Here is a 21,084-nt window from a genome sequence, read left to right as displayed (position 1 = left end):
ATAGAACAGTCCAAAATTGCAAAACTTGACGAAATCCTCCCAATTCCCTTTCGAAACGCTCGAGATGAAGTTGTGCTTGATTTTGCAGAGTGTGGAGTTGAGTTCGACCGCTGTTATAATTTTGGTGACAAATTTGATGTACAAATCGAGAAATTGCATGATGAACATTATTTTGCCAAGATCAAAAACGAGACATTTCGATTGTGCCACGACCATGAGGTCGCAAATCGTCTCTTCCAGGTGAAAATTCTTCAAGAAGACGAGAACAACTCTGTAGTCCTTTTGGTCGAACAAAATGCCATCCAAAAAGTATTGCAAAACATCTCCGATCAATTTTAGGGTGGGTTTGAGATGCAAAGAAGCTGCATCATCATCCAAATCATCTAAATCCGTGGAAGCTTTTATAGATCTGTTGATATTGTCATTCAACGGCGACATTATCCGCCTGACCAGATCATCACAAAAACTCTCTTTGTAAGTGATCGTCTCTTCCAAAATCTTCGACATAAACAATGCACTCTTCTTCGTAACAAGTTCATCTTGATCCGTCAGACCAAACAGAAAAACATCTTCCCAAAAATTGTAAGCGATCATCCAGTTGACCCCGGATCTGTGTTCCAGAAACGACAACAACAAGTCGATGTACGCAAGTTTGACAGATCTGGCGACTCCCACCTGTCTAGCTCTCAGAACGTTAACGAGTTTGATAAAAAAGTTGTTATTGTTCAAATCGCAGAATCTTTCTTCTTTCTTCGACAACAAACCGGCCAGATTCAGAACGAATGAAATAATACCGTTCGGAGGTGTCGCTCCTGTGGCACTCCACGTCGCAACAGCTTTCCTCAACCATTGCGCAAAAATCGGTAGGGCTATCAAAGCCGATTCGACTTCTACAAATCACCCAAATTACAACTGACCCCTTACCAATCATAGCAACACAAACCTTTCGCCTCTTGTTGCGACAACAGCGTCAACAACTTGTCTAAATACTCCTCAATCCGGCTTTCGCACACTCTCACGTCCAACTTTTCGAGTAAACGATACATTTTCGATCGGAAACGAGACACGTTAGATTCCATTTTAACCGATTGCGTCGAGTAAAAACGAAAGAAGTGAATGTGTAGTTGTCTTCAGAAGTGCCATGTTCAGACTAAGGTTGTCGAGACAAATACGTATTCGTGTTGTTCCAATTAATTAGTATGCCCGGAGGTCACGTGATTTTCATTCTAATCACAGAGTAACTAGATTTGATAGAATCTATTGGCCGAGTATACAAGAGAATACAAATACAAATCAGAAACTGATGCCGATAAACAAAAAATGCGACGAGACCTTGATTTATTTAAGATAAACTATTCTTGGAACGAGAGGTCACCAAAGACGAATTTAGAAGTTAATTGTTGTTAAATTACGAAGTGCACAGTAGAAAAATTGTTTACAATTATATAATGTACTTAAAATGTAAAATATTGTGATTAAAAATTATCTTAGTGTTTTGTTGATTATAATAAGAGAACGCAATTACGGTACATAATTATGGACAGTTCCTTCTATAAGTACATATGACGCCAATTATGTAGTCCTTATCATTTTGTGGACTGCTATTGAACATCTCCGTATGGTAAATGGCACTGCTTTTTCTTCAACTGTGTGAAGAAGTTTGTGATAAACGTGTAAAAACACATAAAATTGTTTTATCTAATCCCGTGGGATAAATGATACTTATCCTACTAATTTTGAGTGGGATAAGAACTTCATTACCTCACGCATTTTCATTACCGCACTCAGTGGGATAAATGAGTTTCATTACCTCACTCAGTGGGATAAGTAAATTCTTATCCCACTGAGTGCGGTAATGAAATTCATTTATCAGTATTGTCATCGAACACACCAAGAGCGAAGAATTTTGGCAGACACCACCAAGACAAAACATTATACAAATTCAAAAGCTGAAGTTACGTCTATGAGAAGATAGGAACACCGCAAAAATAACTAGAACGGTCTTAAAATAAAATAATCCTATCTTCTAATGGACTTACTGCTGTTGGACATCTTTGTCATGGTGCGTATCACTTCCAAGGCGGCCTCCTTCACTTCCACCGCCTCGTCGAGTAACTTGGCATACAACAGAGGTCCCAACAGAGCTGTCGTCCAATCAGCACGCGAATCAAGCAACAATGCCAAATTCGGAGCCATATACTTTGCAGTCGCGATATTGATCAGTTTCAAAATTTGAACAACAATCTGTGTGGACCAATTAGGCATCATCAAGAAATCAAACGCAATCGCCATAACGTCAATAGCTTCCCAGCTATCCTTCCACGTGATGTCGAATTCGTTGATCATGATAGTAACGTTTTCAAAAACCAAAGAAAAATAATCCATTTCCTCCAGAAAGATTTCGAGTTTCTCTGGTGATTCTTTAATGGCGCCCATCAAATCTTTCAGATTATAGACCTGAGTCTGGAAGACCATCACGGCTTCTTCCCTGGAGTAATACATTCGGGATTCCCTGGCAAAGGTGGCTGTACGTTTCGCAATTTGGAACATATCTGGATGAGCTACCAATCGATCTCGCCAAGCGTAACAAACACGAACTGTGTCGGCGTTCATGATGTTATACAGTTTTTGAATGAAAACATCACGAAACTCTTCACGTAGAAGTTTTTCTTCGAATTCGGACCACGACATGCAATACTTCATAAGAAGACAAAACTGTGGCATAATGATGAATATTAAGAACTGGTTGGAAAAAGAGAGGGACTCGTTGGTTTTTCTGATTCGAACGATTGGCAATTTGGTTTCTATCAATTTCCAATAAAACAGTCCAAAATTACTGAACCTGACGAAATCTTGCCAGCTCCCTTTCCAAATGTTCAAAATCAAATTATCTTTGATTCTGCTCACTGACGCGTTGAGATTGGCCACTGGGACACTATTGGTGACAAATTTAATGTACAATTCGAGAAACTGCATCACGAACATTATTTTTCCAACGTCAAAAACGAGACATTTGGATTGTCCGATGATCATGAAATCACTAATTCTTTCTTCTAGGTGAAAATTCTTCAAGAAGATGAGGAGAACTCGGTAATCTTTTTTACCCGACAGCATCCCATCCAAAAAGTATTGCAAAACATCCCCAATCAGTTTTAGCGTGGGTTTGAGATGTTGCGATGCCACTTCATCCCTGACATCGCCTAAATCCGTCGATGCTTTGATGGATCTGTAGGTGTTCTCACCCAAAGGTAACATTATTCGTTTGACAACCTCCTCGCAGAAATCCTCGTCACAATCGATTGTGGTTTCGAGAAGTTTTGCCATAAACATTGTACTCTCTTTTGTGAGTCGTTCATCCTGTTCCATCAAACTAAACTGGAAGACGTTCTCCCAAAAATTACAAGCGATCATCAACTCCATTCCCGATTTGTGCTCGAGAAACGACGACAACAACGTGATGTACGCCAATTTAACAGATAAAGCCACTCCATTCTGTCTAGCCTTCAAAACATTAACCAGCTTGATAAAGAAATTGTTATTGTTTAAACTACAGAATCTCTCTTCGTTTTTCGCCAGTAAACCAGTCAAACTCAGTGTGAACGAAGCAACACCGGTCGGAGGCGTCACCCTTGCTGCACTCCACGTCCTAACGGCTCTTCTCAGCCATTCCGCAGAAATCGGCAGCGTTATCAACGCAGATTCGACTTCTACAAATCGTTTAAATTACGATTCAAACCGGATCAATCTCTAAGTCACTAACCTTTCGCCTCTTGCAGCCGCAGTGTAGCTAACAACTTATTTAAATGTTCGTCGATTCGAATTTCGCACTTGCTTTCGAGCAACTTTTCGAGTAACAGATTAATTTTTGACTTATAACGAGACGCACTGAATTCCATTTTAAAGAAATGTGTAAGATGAAAACAATTGTCACTGTTTCTGTGTTGTTCTCTTTAGAAACGCCATGTTTAGACTAACGTTATCGGCACAAAGACTACAGTATGACCGTGTGTTTACCGAGTGGACTGGGTAATTTGTATATCCAGGACACGAACACGTGATTTACACTTTAATACAGACCGTTCACTTTCAAAATATTCATTTTCTGGTCCTCTGTAATCTCGAAAATCAAATCAGAAATTCATTTTTTGTTTTAAACAAACTAAATTACTTATTGACAAACAATAGACATTTTTGACGACTAAGATACTAACGATTTCATAAAACTGACACAAGATTTTATTTACAGAATATAAACAATTCTGAGAATGAGGAATTAAATAACAGAAATTAAGAGTTACGTAATTAGTGTTCTTGTTTGCTACAAAATATATAGTAGGAAAATATTAAAGAAAATAAAAAAAAAATCTTTTGTAAAATTTCCGTATGAACGTTTATGGGAATTATTCTGAACGCTTACACAATAATATTGTAATTATAGAACAAAAGTTATCAAGTTGAACTATTGCATGCAATAGAGTAATAGACGATTCAAGGTATACGTAACGATATTTAACAGAATTTTTTAACCGCGAAAAATGATTAACAAAGTCTCACTCCACTCGGAGATTACGCTGATTTGATGAAAAACGCAAAATAGTTGTTCTTTATTCTCGACAATCATATTTTCATAATTCGAAATTAGTATGTAATGCCGTCGATAAAACCACAATATCAGAAAATAATAATTTTTTATCATGCATAATAAAAACCAAAAACTGAAGAAAAATCTTCATCGTTAATTGGGCCATATTTTTCATTTCAACTCATTTTCTCAGAGAATCAAATAAAAACAACAAATGAGAATGGTTTCAAAATTTTCTACCCTCTATTGGACTTACTGTTATTGGACACCTTTGCCATGGTACACATAACTTCCACTGCGGCCTCCTTCACTTCCACCACCTCGACGAGCAACTTGGCGCACAACAGAGGTCCCAAAAGAGCTGTGGTCGAATCGGCAGTCGAGTCAACCAACAATGCCAAATTCGGCGTCATATACTTTGCCGTTGCAACATTGATCAGCTTCAAAGCTTGCACGACAATCTGCGTGGACCAACTTGGCACCGCCAAAAAATCAAAAGCAATCGCCATCACGTCGATAGCTTCCCTGCTATCTTTCCACGTGATGTCGAATTCGTTGATCAAAATAGCGGCGGTCTCAAAAACCAACACTAAATAATCCATCTGGTTCAAGAAAAATTCAAGTTTCTCGGGAGACTCTTTGATGGCTTCTATAGTATCTTTCAAAGTATAAATCTGACCTTGAAAGGCCACCACAGCTTCTTCTCTCGAATAATATCTCAGCGAGTTGTTGATAAGAGTCGCGACGTATTTTGCAATTTTGTCTACATCCGGACGAGCAAAAAAATTATCTCGCCAGGTAAAGGCAAGACGGATTGTCTCCTGATTCATCATTTCGAACAGTTTCAAGAAGAAAACATCACGAAACTCGTCACGCAGCATTTCTTCTTGCAAGTCAGGCAACGATATGCAATACTTTATTGTAAAACAAAACTGCGGCACCAGCATCAAAATTAAAAAGTGATTTGAGAACGACTGGAACTTGCTGCTTCTCCTGATCTTTATTACCGATATTTGGGTTTCCATTAATTTCCAGTAAAACTGTCCGAAATGACAAAGCTTGATGAAATTTTCCCAACTCCCTTTTGAAAGAGTCGAAACGAATGTGTCCTTGATTTTGGAAACTGTAGCGTTGAGAGTGGCAGCGGCCACGTTCTTGGTCACAACTTGGACGTGCAGTTCGAGAAACTGCACGACGAACATTATCTTCCCGACGTCAAAAACGAGAGATTTCAACGGGGCTATGACCATGAAGTCTGAAATTAGCTCTTCCGAGTTCAAATGCTTCAAGAAAATCAAGACCACGCGATAATCCTTTCCATCAAACAAGATACCCTCCAAAGAGTATTGCAAAATGTCTCCGATCAGTTTTAGGACAGGTTTGAGATGTTGCGAAGCGACTGCATCATCCATAACCTCCGAATCCGTCGCTGCTCTGATAGATCTATACGTATTCTCACTTAAAAGTGACATGATCCGTTGGACAACATCATCACAGAAATTTTTGTCGATATCGATTGTCTTCTCGAGAAGTTTTGACATAACTACAGTACTCTCTTTAACCACGCACTCATCTTGATCTGCCAAGCTCAAGTGGAAGACGTTCTCCCAAAAATTCGAAGCGACCATCCATTCAATCCCAGATTTGTGTTCAAGAAACGACGACAACATCTTGATGTATGCCAATTTAATAGATGAAGCGACTCCACTCTGTCTAGCTTTCAAGACAGTGACGAGCTTGATAAAAAAATTGTTATTGTTCAAACTGCAAAATCTCTCTTCGTTTCTCGACAGCAAACTGGTCAACTTGAGGGAGAATGAAACAACACTGGTCGGAGGTGCCACCTCTGCCGCGCTCCACGTCGCAACAGCTTTTCCCAACCATTTCGCGCAAATCGGCAATGTTATCAATGCCGATTCGATTTCTACAAGTCAACAATATTTAAAACTGATATAAATCGATCGCCACAACACCAACCTTTCGTCTCTTGCTGCGATAAAACCGCCAACAACTTATCTAAACATTCCGCAATTCGAATTTCGCACTTGGTCTCCAATATTTTTTCGAAAAACTGATTAATGTTCGTTCGATAACGCGATACGGTGGATTCCATTTTATCCAAAAAAAAAACGACATCCACCAACGTTTCGGTGTAGTTGTTTACGAGAGTGCACTTTCATACTAACGTTATCAAAACGAAGATTACGACATGATGGTGTAGTTTATTGAGTGGACTAAGATATCGGAGTCACGTGATTTTCACCGTACTCGTAAATTCCCTAATTATTAAATACTCGTACTAAAATCAATTCCGGAAGCTTAACCCAAGAATCTGTGTGATTCTAATTCAACATGGTTATCCCTTAGCAATACCAAAAATGGTTATGTAAACATTTTCTGGTTATACTGGGTGCCCCAAAATTCGCGGAACAACTCAATGAGGTAATGTCAATTCATGTTAGAAAATAACAAGAAAAATAATTAAAAAATTCTGTACCTCTTAGATTTGAAGATATGGGGTCCCAAAAGGTGCAGCTTTGATCTCATTTACTTTAAATAATAAAAAAGATTTTGTCTATTTGTCTTTTACTAGCCAGTGGCCTCATAATTTTGAACGATTGTGATCAGGTTTGCAATTATTTTCTCCATTATTTCCAGCATTTCCAAGTAGTAATTTTATGTTCGTTTTACCTCAAACAGAGTATGGCAACACGGCTTTGATTTTTCCCTCTCATTTCCATTGATACAACAAAAAATAAATATTTGCAGACTATTGGGATGCATAGAATGTTTTTAAATTTGCCACATTTAGTGTAACGAATAGGTCCATATCTTCTACAAAAAAGAAGATTGATTTTTTTTAAACATTTTTACCTGATCTCTTAATGACTACTTAACAACGTACTACTACGTTGTTCCGCGAATTTTGGGGCACCCAGTATAAAGAGTCTTGTCAAAAAATACTATTCTAATTTGCCAAATCATAACCATTTTTCTAACAATCATGGTTATGAAGATTGTTATATAAACGTGTGGCAAATCATCTTGCTAATTTGAAAGATGGACTTGGTTGCAGCAAATTTTCTTATGCATTTTCAAAATAACGTGGAAAATGTTGAAAATCAGTAAGTGTAATACATATATAGGTAAAATAATTGAATAATGTGTACCCTTTTGCTATTACGAAGTTCTGTTGTGTTTTCAAGGCCAGATTGAGATTAGAATATAAATAGATAAGAAATTAAAATAAATTAAAAATTACTACTCCTTCTCCAACGTTTGGACCATAATTTCCATTTGCTGGAAATTAGTCTTCTTGTTCCTTTTTTTAACATTAGCAGAAGAACGGCAAGAATCAATTTTTAAATTCATTGACACGGGTTTGACGTTTGACTGTCCAAACTGCGCATGCGCGACGCTCGTTAAATAACGATGTTGATGATAGATCGCGGCAATAATAATCATTGCTCAAATTTTGTGGGTAGAATAGGAGAAAATCATAAAATGGTTATCGACATTGTTACAACATTGCAGAGGAGCCATTCCACGATAAATGAAACCGTTTCAACAAAAAATGATTTTAGCTATTTTTTAAAATCGATTTGTTAATAATGTCACTTTGGATTTAAAATGTCCAAAATCACATTTCAATCTGAGCGTTTATAATATTTTTATTTTTCACTTTAGTATAATTGCATGATAACTCCTAGGATAAGAAATACGTAAACATGTCCATAACAACCGGGGCATAATACAGGGCGTAATAATAATAAGAATAAGCGGGCGTCATGAATTCATAACGCCCTCATCAATTCATAATTGCAAAGATGCCAGTTTTTTTTTTTTAAAGAACACGTAGTGAATAATAAAATCTTGTATGCACCACGGCGTCACCGAATGATTACGCCCATCGAACGATATCCATCTCTCGGGCTAAAGCCCTCGAGTTGGATTCATCGTTCTCCGGGCGTAATCATCGTTGTAACGCCCTTGGTGCATAAATAGCTATTTTTGATTTAAATGAAAAAACACTTTCGTAATGAGAGCGTTTGCAAAAAGCTTCTAATTCGCATCAAAATCTAGTAGCTGTGTAGCTACTGTTTTCGGATATTTTGACATGTGCCAAAAATGTTTTTGTGTCATACAATTAAGGCGTAATTGTTCAGTGTGTCTTTGTTACAAAGGTATGTATGCATATTTATTTACACAAGTTTACAAAAAGTATGTTTTTCGTATCCCGTCCGTCATGCAAAACTCAAAATATTTGAAAATAAACCGTAATGTTCTTGAATCGGTTATTGTTACTTTTATGTATTAAAGTAGAAGGACCGATATATGAAGAGGAACTATTTAAAAAAAAATATGGTGCCATTTGCGAACATTAGAGCACCATTTTTCCTGTCCCGTCCGTCATAAAATAAATAATAATGTGAAACATGTGCTATAAAAATTACTCCTTTATTAGTTTTGAGTTATTTACATTAACTTTTGCTACATTTTTTATTTTTCTATAAACGAAATCTGCCTAATAAATGGTTTATGCATATTTTTTGTACATATAGACAAAAATGGATGCAAAGAGGAAAGAAAGATTCAAAAAACAAAATAAAAAGGCTTCGCGGCGATACTGACACAAGATTACATCAAGTAATAAGGGACAAGGGTTTCTATAACATGACGCTCAAAGAAAGAGAGTAGAAAGAGCAGGAGAAAGAGTTTCATTGGAGAGTAATGCTGTTTTATCGAACAAGAAAAGAATATTTGAAACGGCTCGTAAAAGAAGATTCAGAAAAAAGTTGAAGAAAGCAGGAGGAAAAGTTGAAATTATCAGGTTCTCAGTTGTGTGCGTGCAAATGTCCTCAAACATTGAGTAAAGCCTTCAACAAAGTTAAAAACGCTTTACCGACAAGTACTCACTTAAAGACTAAACGAAAAACAAAAATGAGAAAAGAAGTTTCAAAATTGCACTATACTATCTGCTAACGGACTTACTGCTGTTGGACATCTTTGCCATGGTACATGTCACTTCCAAGGCTGCCTTCTTCACTTCCACCACCTCGTCGAGGAACTTGGAGTACAACAGAGGTCCCAAAAATGTCGTCGTCGAATCAGCAGTCAAGTCAACCAACAATGCCAAATTCGGCGTCATATACTTTGCCGTTGCAACATTGATCAGTTTCAAAGCTTGGACAACAACCTGGGTAGACCAGTGCGGCATCGTCAAAAAATCAAAAGCAACCGCCATGACGTCTATCGCTTCAAAACCGTCTCTCCAGGTTATGTCGAATTCGCTGATAAGAAGGGTGACCGTTTCAAAAACCAAATCAAAATAATCCATTTTGTTTAAAAAAAATTCAAGAATCTCTGGAGAATCTTTAATGGCTCCTATGATATCTTTCAAATTGTATATCTGAGCTTGAAACACAACCACGGCTTCTTCCCTCGAATAATACCTTCGAGAGTTCTTAATGACAGTTGCCGCGTACTTCGCAATTTCAAACACATCCGAACGAGCAATAAAATAATCTCGCCAAATGTAGCTAATACGAATTGAATCGTGATTCAACATTCGGATCACTTTCAGTATGAAAACATCACGAAACTCGTCTCGCAAAAGTTCTTCTTCGAAATCAGATATCGACATGCAATACCTCACCGCAAAACAAAACTGTGGCATTAACAACAAAATTATAAACTGGGTGGAGAACGACAGGAACTTGTTCCTCTTCCTGATCTGTACCACAGGTATTTTCGATTCTATTAATTTCCAGTAGAACTGTCCGAAATAACAAAACTCGACGAAATCTGTCCAACTTCCTTTTGAAAGCTTCGAATTGAAACTGTTTTTGATTCTGCAAACCGAAGCGTTGAGAGTGGCCGCGCTCATACTATTGGTCACAACCTGGAGGTGCATTTCGAGAAACTGCATTATGAACATTATTTTGCCAAAGTCAAAAACGAGACATTCCCATTGTACTATGTTAATGAAATTAGAAATTCTTCCTTCTTGATGAAAATTCTTCAAGAAGATGAGAACAACTCGGTAATCTTTTTTACCAAACAGTGTCCCATTCAAAAAGTATTGCAAAATGTCTCCGATCAGTTTTAGGGTGGGTTTGAGATGTCGCGATGCTACTTCGTCACTTGCATCGCCTAAATCTGTTGACGCTTTGATGGATCTATAGGTGTTCTCAACCAACGGTGACATTATCCTTTTGACAACCTCATCGCAGAAACCCTCGTCACAGTCGATTGTGGTTTCGAGAAGTTTTGACATAAACATTGTACTCCCTTTCGTGAGTCGTTCATCCTGTTCTGTCAAACTAAACTGAAAGACGTTCTCCCAAAAGCTACAAGCGATGATCCACTCAATACCCGACTTGTGTTTGAGAAACGACGACAACAACTTGACGTATGCCAATTTAACAGATGGGGCCACTCCATTCCGTCTAACCTTCAAAGTATTAACGAGCTTGATAAAAAAATTGTTACTGTTCAAACAGCAAAATCTTTTTTCGCTTCTAGACAGTAAACCGGTCAAATTTAGTGTGAACGAAGTAACATCAGTCGGAGGTGTCACCCCTGCTGCACTCCACGTCGCAACAGCTTTCCCCAACCATTCCGCGCAAATCGGCAACGTTATTAAAGACGATTCGATTTCTACAAATCACTAAAATTATAATTGATCCCTGTCGATCACACAACACTAACCTTTCGCCTCTTGTTGCCACAAAAGCGCCAACAACTTATCTAAATAATCCGCTATTCGAATTTCGCACTCAGTTTCGAGTAACTTTTCGAGCAATTGATTAATTTTCGTTAGGTAACGTGACACGGTCGATTCCATTTTAAGGAAAAAGGCGTCAAAGTTTCGGTGTAGTTGTTTTCGAGAGCGCCATTTCGAGACTAACGTCACCTACACGAAGATTACGATGTAATGATGTTGTTTACTTAAGTGATTTCCACCTAAATCGCTAAACAACTATTTCTGTAACTGGCGAATACTAAATTGAAGTTCCGCAGCTTTGTCAAGCATTCTGTGGAGCTTTGAGCATTCGCAATTTCCCTTTGTCTTTCAAAAATTACGGAATTTTCAGGTATGTTTAGTTGTTAAACAAAAACATTATTTCGGACAGGATAAAAAACACTTTTACCATTATCAAGTGTTATTTTCCTTTCACTCTATATTACAAAAAACCTATAAAGTGTTATCTAGATTTTATCACATATTTGCATAGTATGGTGAACATAGCAATTATACAATGTTTTCTCGTAATTAAGAGGTAAAATATTGTAGTCCAACTTAATAACCAGCTCGTCCTCCGGATTTAACACCTGTTCAGTTTTTCTTATAGGGTTTTTCAAATCACAGGTCCGCATTAATACATTTAGGGCCAGTTTATAGAAAGAGAATTAAATCTTTAATTCGAATTAAATTTTAATGCGCGATTAACCCATGAATCTGAAACTTGGATTGGTTCAATCTGATCACGTGTTCAATTAATCTCGCATTTGATTACGATGAACTTAATTTCGCTCCTATAAACAGGTCCGTAGAGTTGTAAAAATAAAAATAGGCTTTTAATTCGATAAATACCTAATTCTATTGTATTAAGCTAATTAGAGATGGTTATTGCGTTTTATCCTCATTTTTTATATAAAATTTAAGTACTATCAACTTTTGTCGCCATCTTATTTATCTGGTCAGCAAACTCAAATAATAAAAACAAAGTTTTATCAGATCAATTACCACGTACATCAAACGTGCGTGTTTAGCCAATCAGAGCGCTTGTTTTCATCCAATCAAAAATGTTTATCGCGATAAAAACATCCTACTACTCGGTCATCTGTCAAAAGTCAGATTCTCAAATTGTTTTTGATAATTGTGTTTTTAATAACTGTATTATAAATAAATAATTACCTAACGTTAAAGTTTGTATTCTGGAATTAATCTTGCCAAAAACAACACGACCTGATAAATTTGATTTGATCTGATAAATTTCCCAATTTTCACGTAAACATTTTTGCTTTAGACAATTTTACTCGTTGATATTTGGGCATTTTTATTCAAAGGTTAAACCCTCGAGCTAAAGCTCTCGAGCCTAACGAAAATTAAAATGCCCAAATTCAACTCGTAGAATTGTCAAAGCAAAAAGTTTTCGTAAAATTGGAAAATGTATCCGATAAAAAAAAGAAAGAACGAAAACGGACGGAATCCTAGGTCGACATTTTGAACAGTTTCTGAAGGAAAACTTCGTGTAGAACGTCACGCGAAATGTCTTCCTCCAATTCGGATATCGGCTTAGAAAAATACTTCGTTCAAAGGAATACAAAACTGTGGCAGGAGCATCATGAGCAAACAGTGATTGGAGAATAGAAAAGGTTCGTTAACTTTAGTGATCCAAATCGTCGGTATCTTCGTGTCCCATCAATTTCCAATAGATATGTATCCGAAATGACAAGACCTGATAAAATCTCGCCCGCTGCCTTTCGACAGGTGTATCAAGAAGTTGTCCCTGATCCTGCAGACCGAAGTGGTCAAAGTGGCCGCAACCACCGTCTTGGAGACAACTTGAAGGTACAATTCGAGGAACTGCACCTTCCCGAGATCGAACGCCAGACATTTCGACTGTGCTATGATCATCAAATCCGAAATTCTCTCCTCCAGGTGGATCCACTCGATCATTCTTCTGGTCAAGCAGGATATCCTCCAGAAAATATTGCAAAATATCTTGAACCAGTTTTAGAGTGGGTTTGAGATGTAGCGACGCTAGGTATTTGCCGATGTTTTGATATATCTGGAGATATTCTCACCAAGAGGTGACATTATCCGTTCGACGTTATCACAGAAATCTTCGTCGTCTTTTCAAGAAGTTTTGATATAAACAATGCACTCTCTTTCGCTACAACCTCATCTTCAGTTGCCAAACTAAACTGGAAGACGTTCTCCCAAAAACTACAAACGATCATCCACTCAATTCCCGATTGGTTCGATTGTGAACGAAGCAACACTGGTCGCAGGTGTCACCCTCGCTGTACTCCACGCCGCAACCGCTTTTAGAGCTCGTGCCAACTCTCATGATCGATGACGCAGAAACCAAAATGCGTACCGAAGCGTCTGTACTATTCGAACTAAAAACGTCGGTACCATTACGCTTTACAGATTTGTGAGCTAATTTATGCTGATACTTATTTGACGAGAAGCCGACAAGTCCTTAGATAATGTCAGACATTCTAATCCAAATCCTTGAACAGTGTAAAATGCAAATTTGCCGCCACCCTGAAAATTTGAACTAAACGACCGATGTTTTTACGTTTCACTTATCAAAATTGGGCTCCGCCTTCGCGCAGCTTTTGTCAAGGTCATCGATCATGACAGTTGGCACAAGCTCTACCAACCATTTCGCGCAAATCGGCAACGATATCAAAGCCGATTAAATTTTCTACAAACCACCAAAATTACAACTGATCCCTGTGGCATCACACACAAGACTGACTTTTCGCCTCTTGTTGCCACAGGCGCACCAATAACTCATCAAAATATTCCTCGAGCAGGATGTTGAACTTTTCGAGAAAATTTTCGAGTAAACGATTGATGTTCGCTTGGTATACTTCGTCCAGCGAGAGATTGGGAGATTTTAAATTGTAGGGGAACTGTCAGAATAAAATTAATATATTTTTACAATTGTACCTATTTTATCTACTGTATTTAAAATTTTACGTGCGCTAGGTACTACTTTCTCTAAAGTCCGGCCGACGAACAGATATAGTGATAAAAAAAAGGGCCTAGTTGCGGAAAACGATATACGACGAAGCCTGTTTCACAATGAAGCAGGTTCTTTGCCATTTGTCATTGTTACAAGAATGTGATATAGATAGATTGAGAAAAATGTTGCATTCATTGACGTGCACATCTTCTCCAAATATGAACACGTGGGCAAACTGCCGAAGCGAGGTTAAAACTAATAAAATGCCGTCAAGTAATTTTTGTGGATGTACATCAGGGCTTTCATAAATCTGCGCACGTTTTGAATAAGCCAATTGGAAGCTGCTATTTAAAATACGCGGGCACTAGGGGGCGGTTTTATTACTATATCTGTTGGTTGGTCCGACTTTGGGTAGAATTTAGTGATTTTTATGTCAACCATTCTCTCGCTGGACAAACTATAAAGAGTCACCTTGGATTCCATTTCACAATGTATGAAAAATTACAGCATTTAATGCTTTTTTAAAATGCCATTGTCAGATTAACGTTATCGATATAGAGATACGCTCGAGTGTGTTGTTTACCGGGTATGGTATATTCTGCAACAAGGTTAGAATGAAAATTTGATCTACGAATGGAAAACTCCGTACGCGAGTCTGAGGAATCTTCCACTCGTAGATCGAATTTTCATTCTAACCGAGTAACAGACTGTATTTTCTCCACGGCCATGTAATAATTCTCCACGACCAGAAAGTATAAATCAAAAACAATTAAATCTAATTTTCACTAATTTTTGTTTATTTCAATTAAAACTCGTCACAAAACAATTAGGACGCCGCATTGACATCTGACACTGACACTTTTGAAATCCATGGCAGTCTATGTATTTCGTTGAGCATAATTATAGAATATTCATTCAGCCACTTGTTATAGAATGAAAATATGTACATAAGAAATGCAAAACACATAAGAAGCAAGGGTTTCAGAATAAATATTACATATATCTCGAGAGTGAGAATTTTTACTTTTTATTACTAAAAATGATTTCGAAATTATTACATTCACTAACGGTCGTGGAGAAAATTTATTTATATACAGGGTGATACATATATCGCCGATATTTTACGCAACTAATTATTCTTGCCATTATTATTATATTATACGACAGCAGCGTCGACAATGATAATTGTTTTAGAATCATTCGTTATTAAAATCTAACACTTACTACTTTTGGACATCCTCCCCATGGTACGTATCACTTCCAAGGCGGCCTCCTTCACTTCTACTCCATCATCGAGTAACTTGGCATACAAAAGAGGTCCCAAAAATGTCGTCGCCGAATCAGCAGTCGAGTCAACCAACAATGCCAAATTCGGAGTCATACATTGTGCCGTTGCAACATTGATCAGTTTCAAAGTTTGAACAACAATCTGCGGTGACCAGTCCGGCACCGACAGAAAATCCACAGCGAAAGCCATCACATCAATACTTTCAAAACTGTCTTTCCACGATATATCGAATTCGCTGATCAGAACAGTGACGTTCTCGAGAACTTGCTGAACATAATCCATCTCGTTTAGGAAAATTTCCATCTTCTCCGGTGATTCCCTAACGGCACTCGTGAGATCTTTCAAGCAGTAGAGCTGGATTTGGAAGACTATCACGGCTTGTTCCGTCGTGTAGTACCTTCGGGACTCCTTGGCGAAAGGGGCGACACGTTTGGCAATTTGGAATAGATTTGGATGAGCAAGGAGGTACTCTCGAAGATTGAACAAAATGCGGACCGCATCTCGCATGATAATTGTCATCAGTTTATGAATGAAATCTTCGCGAAAAACGTCGTGCGATAGTTCTTTTCTTATTTGACCTAGCGACTTGGAATACTTCAGAGTAACAGAAAACTGCGGCAGCAGCATGAACACCAGACATTGAGTCGAATAAAGCAATGACTCGTTCATCTCTCTGTGAAAGTTCGGTATTTTCGTGTGTATCAACTTCCAATAAAAATGACCGAATTTAGAAGACCTATCAAAGTGGTCAAAGTTTTCTACTGAGAGGGTTGCAATAAAATTTTTCCTGATTTTGGAGAGAGAAGCGTTGAAACTGGTCGCGTACACATTTTTCGTGACGACTTGGAAGTACAATCCCAAAAACTGCATCATGAAGACGATTCTCGTAACATCGAAAACGAGACATTTCGATTGCGCTATGACCATCAAGTCGGAAATTCTCTCTTCCAGGTGGAAATTGTTCAAGAAGATGAAGGCCACTCGATAATCCTTTTTATCAAACAAGATACCGTCCAGGAAGTAATGCAAAATATCTCCGATCAGTTTTAGAGTAGGCATGAGACGTTGCGTGGCGACTTCATCGTCCGCATCTTCTAAATCTGTCGACGCTTTGATGGATCTGTAGAAATTCGCATCCAAAGGTAGCATTATTCGTTTGACGACATCATCACAGAAATGCTCGTCGTAATCGATTGTTTTTTCGAGAAGTTTCGACATAAACAGCGTACTCTCTTTCGTGACATCCCCATCTTGAGTAGTCAGACTAAACTGGAAGATGTTCTCCCAAAAACTGCAAACTACGATCCAGTGGATCCCCGATTTGTGTTCCAAAAACGACGACAACATCTTAACGTACGCCAATTTAACAGACGACGCCACTCCTCCGATTTGTCCCGCTTTCAAAAGAACAAGCAGTTCGATGAAAAAATTGTTACTGTGCAAACGGAGGAATTTTCCCTCGTTCTTCGATAATAAACTAGCCAAATTCATCGTGAAGGAAATAACACCGGTCGCAGGTGTCAGCTCTGTTGCACTCCACATCCTGACGGCTTTTTCCAGCCATTGTGCGCAAATCTCTAGTGCTACAAAAGCCGATTCGATTTCTACAAATCACAAAATTACAATCGATCCAAGTCGATCGTTGAAACACTAACCTTTTGATTCTTGTTGTTCCAACACCTCCAAAAACTTATTCAAACATTCGTCGATTCGAACTTCGCACTTTCCGGCGAGTAAATTTCCGAGCACACGAATTATTTTCGATTTAAAATGAGACACTCTCGATTCCATCTTGCCGATTTCAAATAATGAAAATAAATGTATCAGGGTTTTTATATCATTTAGCTACAACGTCATATCAGACTTAACGTTATCAAATTTTACGATAGGGCTGCGCGCTCTATCGATAGCACTTACGTAATGTACATATAATGGGTGTTCATTTAATATTCTGGTAGCATCACGTATGGAAATCTTTTGTTCTGAAAAACGGATACCGCAGCGTTAAAGTACGACATAACCTCACTATAAAATAACAGCATGACACAAATTATGATAAAAAAGTAGAGGTCTTTCAATCTGTCATGGGTTGTGAGTCATATTTGCGCAAATGACGAACATCGGTTTCAAGTACGCGCTACAAACCGACCGGAGAACATCGTCATTCGTAGAAACTTTATTATATCTGAAGTAGCAAATCTGCATCATTTTCATTTTTCACAGCTGGCTTGATCATTAACGAACCATTGTCTTGTGTCATTATTTGGACTGGACCAAGACCGCTATGGTGTTTTTAGTTAGGACACCATTTTGTTAGAATGGCAGAAATGTCGATAATAGATCATACTACGTAATCAGTCTGTTGCTGAAGCACAGACGAATCAAACTAGGAAAAATAAAGAAAGTTGGTAAAACATCTTTGTCAGAAAAATATACAAATGTACGAAGTGTTCTATTAAATATTAATTTCACGAATCGGTTGTGGTCGATCACAATTAGTAGGATGTTCCCTATTGGGAAAACGAACTGCGTACTCCTGAGGAGTACCATATAAGACAAGCATATCAAAATATTCTGAAGCGGTAAACATTACGCGTTTTTAATGACTTGTCAGAAATAATTTATTATGACATAATATTCAATTATAATGTCTTTGCAACAATCAAATTTGTTTCGATAGTTACCAATATAATTTTTTAAGGTAATTTTATACAGTGTGGAATACAATTATTTACATCTAGTTACCTTTGCATTACCCTTGTAAAAATACGAAATGGCGCTCTACAAAAAAAAAAGAAAGCCTAACCTCAAAATATTCCAAAATTCCAAATGTGATTTATTGCGAAGGGATGATATGAATGCAAAGTAGAGATTGAAATTAAAAAGGAGCTAACAAAAGCAAGTCACAGCTAGTGTTGAAAGTGGCCACTAACGTTTGTTAATTCAATTTAGTAAATTGTGACAATTGTCAATTCGATTGATTACATTTATTGACAGAACTAATAGTTCGGCACTTCAAAAAAAAAAGTAGAGCGGTACAGGAAAATTTACATGTGCAAAAATTCCAAAGGTAACTAGATGTAAATCATTTTATTCCACACTGTATCTATACGCGATTGGTCAATTAAAAACGTTCTTATTTTAAAATCCAATGAGCATACATTTTTTAAAATATTTTTCCTATTATTGCCAGAAGATAATGATTTCACCGTGTTATTTTGGTCCGCCAGTTCTGGGAGACCCTGTATAATCGTTTCAAAATTAAAAATCCACCAACACTGCATTCTACCTCGAAAATACAATCGACAACGTCGCCAAATTTTGTTTTTAGTGTGTCTGCAAGTGTCAGAAAAAAGTAGGGTTATGAAAGAAAACTGTTGGATAGTCGTTTTGGTCATAGTTCATCGTGTTTTTTATTCTCATTTTATTATTTCACTCAAAAGGTATATGATACGGTAGCTACCACCTTTTTGTACATAATAATTATTTTGTGTTGCCTAAATAAATTCAACAGTTCAATGTCAAATTATGGCGGGAGGTAGGGCCAACCCAAAAGAATGAAACTTATTCTAGGGATTTATTTGTTTCTGCCAACATAATTCAACAGGTGGTGGATTTTTGATTTTGAAATAGATTATTACATACAATACAATAGAATAAAAATGTTCAGACGGTCCAAAAACCGCATCAAATAAAGTTAATGATTTTTTATATTAATTCATTTCTTTGCGAGAATAAACGAAAAAAAAAAAAGAAAACGGTTAAATTCCTCTCATTACTATCTTCTAATGGACTTACTGCTGTTGGACATCTTCGCCATGGTACGTATCACTTCCAAGGCGGCCTTCTTCACTTCCACCGTCTCGTCGAGCAACTTGACGTACAACAGAGGTCCCAAAAGAGCTGTCGTAGAATCAGCAGTCGAATCCACCAACAATGCCAGATTCGGCGTCATATACTTTGCCGTTGCAACATTGATCACTTCCAAAGCCTGCACTACCACCTGCGTGGACCAATTTGGCACGGACAGAAAGTCAAAAGCGAGAGCCATTACGTCAATAGTTTCGAAACTGTCCCTCCACGTTATGTCGAATTCGTTGATCAAAATGGTGACGACTTCAAAAATTCCACAAAAATAATCCGTTTCGTTTAGAAACAGTTCGAGTTTCTGCGGAGATTCCTTGATGGTGGTCATAATGTCTTTCAAGCTGTAAACCTGGATCTGAAAGAGCAACACTGCTTCGTCTCGAGAGTAGTACTTTCGAGATTCCTTGGCCAGAGTGGTAACGTATTTGCAAAGATCGAATAGATCCGAACGATCAGCGAAATGATCTCGCCAAGTGTAACAAATACGGAACACATCCTGCGTCACCATTTTCAACATTTTCTGAAAGAACGCTTCACGGAAAACGTCATTTGAAAGTTCTTCTTCTAATTCGGATATCGGCTTGGAAAAGTATCTCAAGGAAAGACAAAACTGCGGTACAAGCATCAGGAGCAAACACTGACATGAGAAAAGAAAGGGCTCGTTCATTTTCCTGACCTGACTCGTTGGTATTTTCGTGTCGGTCAATTTCCAATAGAATTGTCCGAAATTGCAAGTCCCGATAAAATCTTCGGCAGTCCCTTTAAAAAGATTTAGAACAAAGTTGTTTCTGATTCTGCTGACTGAGGCTTTGAGAGTGTCTGCTGCACCACTCTTGGTGACAATTTGCAGGTACAGTTCCAGGAACTGCATGATGAACATTATCTTCCCGATATCGTAGACAAGACATTTCGATTGTGCTATGATCATAAAATCTGAAATTCTCTGCTCCACATGGAAATTCTTCAAAAAGCTGAAAACCACCCGATAATCCTCTCGATCGAACAACACACCCTCCAGAAAGTGTTGCAAAATATCTCCGATCAGTTTTAGTGCTGGTTTAAGATGTTTCGACGCGACTTCGTCACTCACATCGCCTAAATCCGTCGATGCTTTGATGGATCTGTAGGTGTTCTCGCCCAACGGCGACATTATCCGTTTGATAACCTCGTCGCAGAAATTCTCGTCGCAGGCGACTGTGGTTTCGAGGAGTTTTGACATAAACATTGTACTCTCTTTCGTGACTCGTTCATCCTGATCTGTCAAACTAAACTGGAAGACGTTCTCCCAAAAAGTACAAGCGATCATCCACTCAATCCCCGACTTGTGTTCGAGAAACGACGACAACAACTTCACGTACGCTAGTTTAACAAGTGGAGTCACTCCACTCTGCCTAGCTTTCAAAACATTAACAAGCTTGATAAAGAGATTGTTATTGTTCAAACTGCAAAATCTTTCTTCGTTTTTGGCCAATAAACTGGCCAAATTCAACGTGAACGAAGCGACACCGGTCGGAGGTGTAACCCTTTTCCTGCTCCACCTCGCAACTGCTTTTTTCAACCATTTCGCGCAAATCGGCAGCGTTATTAAAGCTGATTCGATTTCTACAAACCACGAATTTTATCAATTGTTCCCTATCGCT

General features: G+C 38.0%; 1 protein-coding gene across 2 annotated transcripts in view; it reads right to left on the bottom strand.

The window, feature by feature from the left end:
* Positions 1 to 21,084, bottom strand: part of LOC138138876 (uncharacterized) — a 38,180-nt gene that overhangs the window by 11,423 nt on the left and 5,673 nt on the right. The window contains exons 2-5 of one of the 2 annotated variants that reach the window (XM_069058975.1): positions 19,376 to 21,046; positions 17,495 to 17,559; positions 17,233 to 17,422; positions 15,514 to 17,181 (exon numbers count right to left, since the gene is read on the bottom strand). The exons of the other annotated variant lie outside the window; for it this stretch is intronic. Of the exons in view, the coding sequence (XP_068915076.1) occupies positions 15,514 to 17,181; positions 17,233 to 17,422; positions 17,495 to 17,559; positions 19,376 to 21,046 (3,594 nt within the window). The remainder of the gene's footprint in view (positions 1 to 15,513; positions 17,182 to 17,232; positions 17,423 to 17,494; positions 17,560 to 19,375; positions 21,047 to 21,084) is intronic. 2 annotated transcript variants of the gene reach the window in all.

This window comes from Tenebrio molitor, chromosome 9, assembly GCF_963966145.1.
Source record: "Tenebrio molitor chromosome 9, icTenMoli1.1, whole genome shotgun sequence".
In the NCBI taxonomy this organism is placed as follows: domain Eukaryota; kingdom Metazoa; phylum Arthropoda; class Insecta; order Coleoptera; family Tenebrionidae; genus Tenebrio; species Tenebrio molitor.
Note: the sequence above shows the minus strand (reverse complement) of the source record. Positions and strands in the feature narration are given on the sequence as shown.